Genomic DNA, 11074 nt, shown 5'->3' with positions numbered 1-11074 from the left:
TGAGAGAGATTCCCGTGCTCACTGTGTAGAGAGAGAGCGGCGTGTCCCTCTTTTTCTGGCAGGCGCGAAACGCTCCTGCGGTTTTTTTGGGGGGCAAAGGGACAAGGCGAAAGAGACAGATGAGGGGGGGGGGGAGAAAGAGTCAGGAGACACACACACACACACACAGAGAGAGATAGAGGGAGTCGGGGAGAGAGAGAGAGAAGAAGGAGAGGGAGACCCCAGAATGAGCAGCGAGGCTCCAGTCGGCCTTGGGGAAGGCTGGACGTCCTGTTCAGAGTCTGGCCCATAGAGGCCACGGGGGCGGCCACGGGGGGGGGCTATGGGGCCTGACCCCCCCCCCCCGGTCACCCCAGACTCTCCTGTCCAAGATGAATCACCCTCGGTGCTGCTGTCACCCTCCACCCTGACCAAGACAAACAGCCCTGGTTTAAAATAAGCCCCTCCCCCCCCCCCCCCCCCCCCCCCCCCTACATATCCATACCCCCCCCCCCCCCCCACACACACACACACACACACACACACACACAACCTACCAATACCCTTTCACAGGTCAGGAGACTGGAGCTCTGAGCCCAACTGTACTGGGTACTCTCTGTTCTCATCCCTCTCTCACCCTCTCCTCTCTCCTTCACCCCCCTCCACCCTCTCCTCTCTTCTTCATCCTCTCTCACCCTTTCCTTCCTCTCCTTCAACCTCCCTCCACCCTCTCCTCTCTTCAACCTCCCTCCACCCTCTCCTCTCTTCAACCTCTCTCCACCCTCTCCTCTCTTCAACCTTTCCACCCTCTCCTCTCTTCTTCAACCTCCCTCCACCTCTCTTTCACCTCTCCTCCACCCTCTGTTCTCATCCCTCTCTCCACCCTCTCTTTCACCTCTCCTCCACCTCCCTCTGTTCTCCCTCTCCCTCACCTCCCTCTGTTCTCATCCCTCATCCTCATCCCCCCCCTCACCTCCCTCTCTTCTCCACACATGCCTTTCAACTCCACCACATCACAGGAGTTCTTTTGTGCTTGAAAAAGGGAGAGTGGGACTATGTGATCGTATGTGTATGTGACACTAAGCCTGTGTGTGTGTGTGTGTGTGTGTGTGTGTGTGTGTGTGTACGTTCTGGCACGTGTGTGTGTATAAAACCACCAAACTTGAATCAGCTGAATCTCAAACTGCCCACAACGCAAGAAGGAGAAGGAGAAGAACAAAGTGTCAGCAGTTATTCCGTCTCGGCCTGACAGAGCGGAGCACCGCTGCATCCTGGGAGTTGTGTTTTTATCTGTCAGACAGACGACTAGCTAGGCTGGCCTGTCCCTGGCTGAGCCCCCAGGGGGGCCGGCGTTCCTCATCCAGTGAAGCCTCATTATCTCTGTGGCAGAGCCTACTTCCTCTCAGGGCGCCCCCCAACCCCTCCCCCACCCCCCCAAAACCGCCACTGTCAGCCCGAGCATGCGGCAATCATTTTTAAATGTGTTTCATCTGCATATCGATCGGCACAGACCAAAAGAAGCGAACCCTCAGCGTTTTTCCGCTGCATACATAATGTATAAATGTATTAAATGTATAAACGTAAACACACAAGTATCCCTTATCCTCCCTATACCTTCCTGGAAGCCATTAAGAGGAAAAAAGTTTAACTTCAATTAAGGTGTCGCTTGGAGTCAATTAGTTAAATGGGTTGAGAAAAACCAAAAAAACGGAAAAAAAAATCAATAGTGCATTTTTATCATAAGCTAGTAAAATATCTTTTTTTTATTTTTTATGATTTGGAACAACGTAAACATCACACAGAATGTGACGTCTGCTAAATGAGGGTTGTTATGAGTTATGATGAGGGAGGAGTCACTTATTTCAGGACCAATGAGAGCGGCCCTTCTGAGGCAGTGGGAGAGGCTTCTGAGCCAGTGGGCGGGGGCTTGGTGCCAGGCCTGGGGGGCGGTGTGGCTGTGCAGACTGCAGGGCGCTGGCTGATGGATGGGCTGTGTAGTTTGGGTGTTTGGTGTGTGGACTGAGGGGGAGGGGGGAGGGGCTGAGCCAGTGGCCACTCCTGAGTGATTGGCCCAGGGGACCGGGGGGGGGGGGGGGGGGGGGGGAGGAGGGGGGGGGAGAAGCACTTCCTGTGTGTGTTGATGGACCGATCTGAGGAGAGGCTCTGTGGGGGCTGGGGGCAGGGGGAACACAGGCTATCCCAGACCCCTTCTGAACCCCCCCCCCATCTCCACCCCCCTAGCCCTATTCCCCTCTCACAGCTAATCAGGGGCGACTCCAGTGAAACGTCCCAGGCGCCCCAGAGCAGCATAACCCTCCCCCCGCCTGCCCCCCCCCCTCACACGCTGCTCTCCCTGCTAGCTAGCCTCGAGATCTCAACATGTACCATGTACCCTGCTAGAGCTGGGGCCAATGGCAGTGGGATTATATTACAATATTAGTGTATTACAGGTGTGTGTACTCAGGTGTGTGTGTTCAGGGGTGTGTGTTCGGGGGTGTGTGTTCAGGTGTGTGTTTCAGGTGTGTGTGTTCAGGTGTGTGTGTCCAGGTGTGTGTCCAGGTGTGTGTTCAGGTGTGTGTGTACTCAGGTGTGTGTGTTCAGGGGTGTGTGTTCAGGGGTGTGTGTTCAGGGGTGTGTGTTCAGGTGTGTGTTTCAGGTGTGTGTGTTCAGGTGTGTGTGTTCAGGTGTGTGTGTTCAGGGGTGTGTGTACAGGTGTGTGTTTCAGGTGTGTGTGTTTCAGGTGTGTGTGTTCAGGGGTGTGTGTTCAGGGGTGTGTGTTCAGGTGTGTGTTTCAGGTGTGTGTGTTCAGGTGTGTGTGTTCAGGGGTGTGTGTACAGGTGTGTGTGTACAGGTGTGTGTGTTCAGGTGTGTGTACAGGTGTGTGTGTACAGGTGTGTGTGTACAGGTGTGTGTGTACAGGTGTGTGTGTCCAGGTGTGTGTCCAGGTGTGTGTTCAGGTGTGTGTGTACTCAGGTGTGTGTGTTCAGGTGTGTGTGTTCAGGGGTGTGTGTTCAGGGGTGTGTTCAGGTGTGTGTTTCAGGTGTGTGTGTTCAGGTGTGTGTGTTCAGGTGTGTGTTCAGGTGTGTGTGTTCAGGGGTGTGTGTACAGGTGTGTGTTTCAGGTGTGTGTGTTCAGGGGTGTGTGTTCAGGTGTGTGTGTTCAGGTGTGTGTGTTCAGGGGTGTGTGTACAGGTGTGTGTGTACAGGTGTGTGTGTTCAGGTGTGTGTGTACAGGTGTGTGTGTCCAGGTGTGTGTCCAGGTGTGTGTCCAGGTGTGTGTCCAGGTGTGTGTGTTCAGGTGTGTGTGTTCAGGTGTGTGTGTTCAGGTGTGTGTGTTCAGCTGTGTGTGTTCAGGTGTGTGTTCTGGTATGTGTTCAGGTATGTGTTCAGGTGTGTGCGTACAGGTTAGTGTAGTGTGTTCAGGTGTGTACAGGTGTGTGTTCAGGTGTGTGTACAGGTGTGTGTGTTCAGGTGTGTGTGTTCAGGTGTGTGTGTACAGGTGTGTGTGTACAGGTGTGTGTGTACAGGTGTGTGTGTACAGGTGTGTGTGTACAGGTGTGTTCTTACCCGAGGCGTCCCAGCTGATCCAGCTCAGGTACCGGGGGCCGTGAGTTTCCACGATGATGGGCTGGTAGTGGTACAACACCTCCTCCAGCCTCACCATGGGCTGCAGGGAGACTGTCTGACCCTGGGGGAGGGGGAGGGAGAGGGGGAGGGGGGGAGGGAGGGAGGGAGGAGGGATGAAGGGGGGGAGAGAGTGAGGAGAGGGAGGGAGGAGGGGAGGGGAGGGAGGGAGAGCCAGGGAGAGAGAGAGGGAGGGAGGGAGCGGGAGAGAGGGAGGGACAGGGGAGAGAGAGAGGGAGGGAAAGAAGGAGGGAGGGAGGGAGGGAGAGAGGGAGGATACAACATGTCATCTTCATTGTCTGTGCAGTGTACTGAGTGATGAAGACCATAACGGCTGACTTAAGTAGGGGGAAAACCCTCTGGATGACACAGGCCTGCTGTCAATCAAACCCTGAGGAAACACACGCTACAGCCCTGACTGACTGGTTTTTAAACGGCGGTTTGTGTCTGACTACATTTTTCAGGTGTGAGTGCTGGCGGTGGGTTTGGCAGAGCCAGGATCCAGGTCAGAGTGAGAGAGATAAGACAAAAGGATTCTGTGTTGGATTCCGTACCGGAAGTGTGTGTTCGTGTGTGTGTGTGTGTGTGTGTGTGTGTGTGTGTGTGTGTGTACATTATGTAAGCCTTCATGCATGGTTTGTGAGAGAGAGGAAGTGTGCTGCACCGTCTGTATGTATGTATGTATGTGTGTGTGTGTGTGTGTGTGTGTGTGTGAGACTAGGATCAGTTGCCAATCAACAAGATCCTCGAGTTGATTTATCGAGAAAACGTCATCAATCACCTCTAACCTGGATGACATCACTGCCATTTCCTGAATTGACTGAACCATTCAGATTAGATTACATTCAATCTGTCATTGCACAGAGTACAACAAAATATTTTTTTTAGGCTCTAGACACAGGGTCAGCCATAGTCAGCGCCCCTGGATTAATTAGGGGTTAAGTGCCTTGCTCAACGGCAGTGATAGGCACCTTAGATATCATGCCAGCAACCCTCCAGTCACCAGCAGCTCCCTCCTAAGGCGGGGATCGAACCAGCGACCTTCCGATTGCTAGCCGGCCTCTCTAACCTCTAGACTAGGCTTTTACAGTCTCTCTCTCTCTCTCTCTCTCTCTCTCTCTCTCTCTCTCTCTCTCAAAATTGTGTCACGTGAAATGACATGTCCTTGGCACGATTGCAAAATATTAAAACCAATAACATTCCCGTGGAAATGCTCATGCTCTGAATGATTTATCTACTACTCTTTCTCTTTCTCTTGTTCTCTCACTCTCACACACACACGGCTCCCCGGTAGACACACACTAGAGCAGGGGACATCGGTGTCTCGTGCCCTTGACAGCGGCCGGCAGTCGAGAAACGTGATCCATTCCTCAGGACGATGCTGCTGCTGCGTTGTTGTTTGAAGCGGTGCCGGGGCCATTAGCCCGCGATGGGGAGGGGGAGGGAGGGGCACGATTACCACTGAGGGGAGAGGGGTCGGCCATGTTTTTAATTTGGCAGAACAGCAGTTTGACTGGAAGGAAGGAAGGTTACGACCGGGGTCGAGAGATGAAAAGAAGAGAGAGAGCGCACACCGCAGAAAATCTAGGCAAGGTGCTGGCAACGGAAACGGAGCAGATTCCAATTGAAAGAAATAGAACGCGCACACTCAGTTTCGTCCGTAGCCTTTTGTCAAGTCTTAAATAATATAATAATAGGGCCGCTTAGGTGGCGTAGCGGGTTAAGCGTTGACCATGTCAACGCAGGGTTAGGGTGAGTGTGCGGCTTCTATTTCTTTCAATTAGAAGAACAGAGATGAACAGAGATAGACAGAGATAGACAGAGATGAACAGAAGAACAGAGATGAACAGAAGAACAGAGATGGACAGAAGAACAGAGAAGGACAGAGATGGACAGAAGAACAGAGAAGAAGAGAGATGGGCAGAGATGAACAGAGAAGGAGAGAAGACAGAAGAACAGACAAGAACAGAGAAGGACAGAAGACAGAGAACAGAGATGGACAGAAGAACAGAGAAGAACAGAGATAAACAGAGAAGAACAGAGATGGACAGAGAAGAACAGAGATGGACAGAAGAACAGAGAAGAACAGAGAAGAACAGAGAAGAACAGAGAAGAACAGAAAAGAGAAGAACAGAAGAACAGAGATGGACAGAGAAGAACAGAGATGGACAGAAGAGAAGAACAGAGAAGAACAGAGATGGGGCCTAAACAAAAACAGACCCTCTGAGGAGGGGAGAGAGAGAGAGAGGGAGTGAGAGAAGGAGAGAAAAAAGAAAGAATGAAAAAAACTAAAAAGAGAGAGCCGTATCGACAACACACACACACATAACACACGGAGGGAAGCTGATGAAAACCAACTAAACGACTAACATGTGTAACCCAGGACACACACACACACACACACACACAGACAATAAAATGACCAAAGCCGGTGGGTATGAAACACACAACAAACAGCCCAGTGTAAAAACACACGGAGCAGAAACAGTGAATTAGTGGTATTTTGTCTATATCTGCCCCAGCTATGTGGTAATAAGATCAAGACGCACACACACACACACACACACACACACACACACACACACACACACACACACACACACACACACACACACACACACACACACACACACACACACACACACACACACACACACACACACACACACACACACACACACACACACACACACACACACACACACACACACACACACACACACACACACACACACACACACACACACACACACTACCCCTACAGCACACGCACTGCTCTCTGCTGCTGCTGCCACTCAACCTTTAACCCCGCGGTGCCAGTGACCCCACCCTCCACCCTCCACCCTCCCATTCATCCCTCCAACACTGTGAGCCCCACCGCAGGCTAATGAAACCCAGACCGGCCACTCTCTAACTCTCTCTCTCTTTCCCACTCCCTCATTCTCTCCATCCATCTTCTTTCTGGTCTTTCAACGCCGCGTCGCTCCCCGCTGCGCCAATCACACAGACAGACTGGGGGGGAGGGGGAGAGGGAGGTAGGGAGAGAGAGGGAGGGAGAGAGAGATGGAGGAAGAGAGAGACAGAGAGAGAGAAAGACAGAGAGAGACACAGAGAGAGAGAGGGAGAGAGAGAGAGAGGGAGGGAGGGAGAGAGAGAGGGGGGGGAGAGTGAGAGACAGAGTGACAGAGAGGAGAGAGAGAGAGAGAGAGAGACAGACAGACAGACAGACAGAGTGACACAGAGAGAGTCACAGATGGTGAGAGAGCAGTAAATCTTAGTTTTACAGACAGACCAGTTTGGGTTGGGTTGCATTCCTGTCCAAGGTCACCTTGACAACTGGCAGGGCACCGGACCTCATACTGTACACACACACACACACACACACACACACACACACACCATCCCTACAGCGCATGCACATACACCTACAGCACGCACACACACACACCCATCACCCCTACAGCACACGCGCACACACACACACACACACACACTCACCACACACCCCTACAGCACGCACACACACACACACATCACCCCTGCATGCACGCACACACACACGCGCACACACACACACACACACACACACACACACACACACACACACACATCTTTCTCGCACACACACACTCCTCCCCTGCTCCTCCTCTGTGTAACAGGCTGCACCACTGCAGGGTCCACACATGCTAATTGTTGATGCTTCTTGGTTGCTGTTGTCGTCACCGCAGCCAGAAGCTGCTTCCAGCATGAATAATGATCCATAATGAGGCTTCCCAGAGCCTCACCCCCCCCACACTCCCACACAGCCCAGGAACTAACCCCAGCCAAGACCCTCACACCCCCACACAGCCCAGGAACTAACCCCAGCCAAGACCCTCACACCCCCACACAGCCCAGGAACTAACCCCAGCCAAGACCCTCACACCCCCACACAGCCCAGGAACTAACCCCAGCCAAGACCCCTCACACAGCCCAGGAACTAACCCCAGCCAAGACCCTCACACCCCCACACAGCCCAGGAACACACCCCCCCCTCACAGCCCAGGAACTAACCCCAGCCAAGACCCTCACACAGCCCAGGGACTAACCCCAGCCAAGACCCTCACACCCCCACCCAGCCAAGACCCTCACACCCCCCTCACAGCCCAGGAACTAACCCCAGGAGCCCCCACCCCCCCACACACCCCAGGAACTAACCACAGCTCAGCCCCCCACAGCCCAGGAACTAACCCTGGTTAGTTACCTAACTATCTATCTATCTATCTATGTACAGTTGCAAAATTATTCAACCCCCATTGCACATTAGATTTATTGGCAAAATATTCAGTTTCACATCTGTTTGCAATAAGCAAATTACACAACAACTGTTTAAGTAGTTCAATGAAACTAATATTACAAGTTTTTTTTTTATCCAAATCCAAAACAAAATGCTACTTTTAATGACTACTGCAGTCTCAAAATGATTCAACCCCTTCATGACAAGCATCTTCAGTACTTAGTAGAGCACCCCTTTGCTGTTATGACCTGCTGCAAACGTGATGCATAGCCAGACACCAGCTTCTGACAGCGTTCCTGAGGAGTCTTAGCTCATTCCTCATGGGCAATGGCCTCAGTTCAGTCATATTCTTAGGTTTGCGTTTTGCAACCGCCTTCTTCAAATCCCACCAGAGATTTTCTACGGGGTTCAAGTCAGGTGACTGTGACGGCCACTCTAGAATGTTCCATTTCTTCTTCTGAAACCAAGCCTTGGTGGACTTTGAGGTATGCTTGGGATCAATGTCCTGTTGGACAATCCTGCTTCCTCACAGACGGCATGACGTTTTTTCCGGATACTTGACTAAATCCATCGTGCCCTCCACACGCTGCAGGTTTCCAGTGCCAGAGGCAGCAAAGCCGCCCCAGAGCATCATTGAGCCACCGCCACGCTTCACTGTAGGCAGGGTGTTCTTTTCAGCATATGCTTCATTCTTCTTCCTCCAGACATACGGCTGATCCATAGGCCCAAAAAGTTCCAGTTTACCTACCTTACCTACCTACCTACCTATCTATCTACAAACCTACCTACCAACCTATCTATCTACCCTACCTATCTACCTACCTTTCTACCTACCTTTCTACCTACCTTTCTATCTAGTCTAGCAGTGTTACACCTGCAATCTATAGTCCAATAAGGCCTCAAAACATTAACTATAAACAGTTTAGGAGGTCTGTAATCATGCCACTATAAAAAAACATGCGACACAAAGCTCCCCCCTCTCCAAAGACCCCCTCACACTAACACTGGACCACCGAAACCTTCAATCCTGAACTCATCACCTTCTATTTAAAGCCTGTGTGGATCAGTGTGAGACGGTTGTTTTGCCGCAACCGGTGATCACTCTGTCAGCGCAGCCACGGAACAACGCCGGGGTCACATGATGGTCCAAGAGACAGAGAGAGAGAGAGAGATAGATAGAGAGACAGAGAGAGAGAGAGACAGATAGAGAGACAGACAGAGAGACAGACAGAGAGAGACACAGAGAGAGAGACAGACAGAGAGACAGACAGAGAGACAGACAGAGAGACAGACAGAGAGACAGACAGAGAGACAGAGAGAGAGACAGAGAGAGAGACAGAGAGAGAGAGAGACAGAGAGAATAAGAAGAAGAAGCAGTTCATTGCAGTTCAAAAACGAAAGAGACAGAGAGACACAGAGAGAGAGAAACAGAAACAGAGAGAGACAGAGAGAGAGAGAGAGACAGAGAGAGACAGAGAGAGAGAGAGAGAGACAGAGAGAGAGATAGAGAGAGAGAGAGAGAGAGAGATAGAGAGAGATAGAGAGAGAGAGAGAGAGACCCCCCAGCTAAGGTCAGGGAAGGAGAAGAGGGACCGTGGAACTATGGACCACTGCAGCTCCACTGCCTCACAGCCAACACAAACATCTGCTAACAACATTGAAGAGAGAGAGAGGCCCATTTTTACAACCAGGATGTGTGTGTGTGTGTGTGTGTGTGAGAGAGTGTGTGTCTCTCTCTAAGACTCTCTAAATGTCCCCTGCGACACTAAAACACAGCTCTAGGGAGCATCCATCTCAATAAAACCGCAGGGGAGGATCACTTGAGCATATCATATCACACTCCAGTCCTCCCCCCTCCTTTCCGAATCGAGACCCGGAGCAAGTGGATGAGTTCACAACATTGTTGCATAAATTATTTCTCTGATTTGCGTTCTCACAGCCCTTCATGTAAACGAAGTACATACGCAATCGAAGCAACAGACGTGGTAGTTGATTGGTCAGAAGAAAAAAAAAATTTGCCCGTTGTCCCGCTCTTATCCAGATCAACACGCGTGCGCTGTTGTTTTCCTATGGACAGCCTCGAGCAGCGTTCTCACCAAAAGCGAAGCGAAGCAAAGTGATGATGCGTCGTTTCTAACCGAAGCGAAACCACCCTTTTCAAGCGGAGCATCCGTTGGTTCTTTGCTGCAAGAGCGACTTCGAATGCGCGTTCTCACAGCTCCAAACGACGCAGAGCAAAGCGAACTTTATCCTAAACTCTGTTTCAGTGAAGCAAATGTTCTAGTGAGAACACCCCCTAAGTCACTTTGGATAGAAAGAAACGTCAGCTAATTAGCATCTATAGATGTAGACTAGCCCTGCTAGAGGGAGAGGGTGGGGGGGGAGAGGGGGGGGGTGTACTGGGATCAGTCTAATGAGCACACTTCAGGACCTCCAGTGACTGATTGAAGCCTTCCCTAGAGTGAATCCTCCCCTCTCTCTCCCCACTCCCCCTCCCTGCCCCTTTCTCTCCCCTCTCCCCCTCCCTCCCTGCCCCTCTCTCTCCCCCTCCCTCCCTCCCTGCCCCTCTCTCCTCTCTCTCCCCCTCCCTCCCTGCCCCCCTCTCCTCTCTCCCCCTTCCTCCCTCCCTGCCCCCCTCTCTCTCTCCCCCTTCCTCCCTCCCTGCCCCTCTCTCTCCCCCTCCCTGCCCCTCTCTTTCCCCCTCCCTCCCTCTCTCTCTCTCTCTCTCTCTCCCATCCCCCTCCCTTGTCCCCTCTCTCCCCCCCCTCTCACTCTCACTCTCTCTCTCTCTCTCCCTCACCCCTTCCCTCGTCCCCTCTCTCTCTCCTCCTCCCTCCCTCCCTCTACCCCTCCCTCGTCCCCTCTCTCTCTCCTCCTCCCTCCCTCCCTCGCTCCCTCCCTCCCTCTACCTCCCTCACCCCCTCCTCCCTGCCACCTCCAGCCCTGGGTACTGCCAGTGCTTCTGTGCGGATAAAGAGCTTTGTGCCGCCCCCCCCCCCCCTCCCTCCCCCCTCCCTCTGGCCCAGAGGAAAAGTCCCTGCCCCCCCCCACCCCCTCCCCTCGAAGGGGTAAATATAACCGTGCTGCAGGCAGCAGCTGCCCCCCGGCGCAAAGCCCTTAAAGCTGATGACCCCCCCTTCTCCCTCCGGGCTGGGCAGGGCAGGGTACAGGGAGGGGGGTCGGCTGGGCCTGGGGG

At 52.6% G+C, this 11074-nt stretch overlaps 2 protein-coding genes across 1 annotated transcript in view; both read right to left on the bottom strand.

The window, feature by feature from the left end:
- Nucleotides 1-11074, bottom strand: part of LOC308166724 (homeobox protein SIX6) — a gene marked incomplete at both ends in the record, with an annotated part of 165212 nt that overhangs the window by 81330 nt on the left and 72808 nt on the right.
- The window catches only part of mnat1 (MNAT1 component of CDK activating kinase), a gene marked incomplete at both ends in the record, with an annotated part of 34317 nt that continues 25079 nt past the window's right edge, over nucleotides 1837-11074 (bottom strand). The window contains 2 exons of the mRNA XM_080546991.1: nucleotides 1837-1998; nucleotides 3532-3666. Coding sequence (XP_080403117.1) covers nucleotides 1837-1998; nucleotides 3532-3666 — 297 coding nt within the window. The remainder of the gene's footprint in view (nucleotides 1999-3531; nucleotides 3667-11074) is intronic.

This window comes from Nansenia antarctica, assembly GCF_963989245.1.
Source record: "Nansenia antarctica genome assembly, chromosome: 1".
Classification (NCBI taxonomy): domain Eukaryota; kingdom Metazoa; phylum Chordata; class Actinopteri; order Argentiniformes; family Microstomatidae; genus Nansenia; species Nansenia antarctica.
This window is presented reverse-complemented; position numbering and strand designations above follow the sequence as displayed.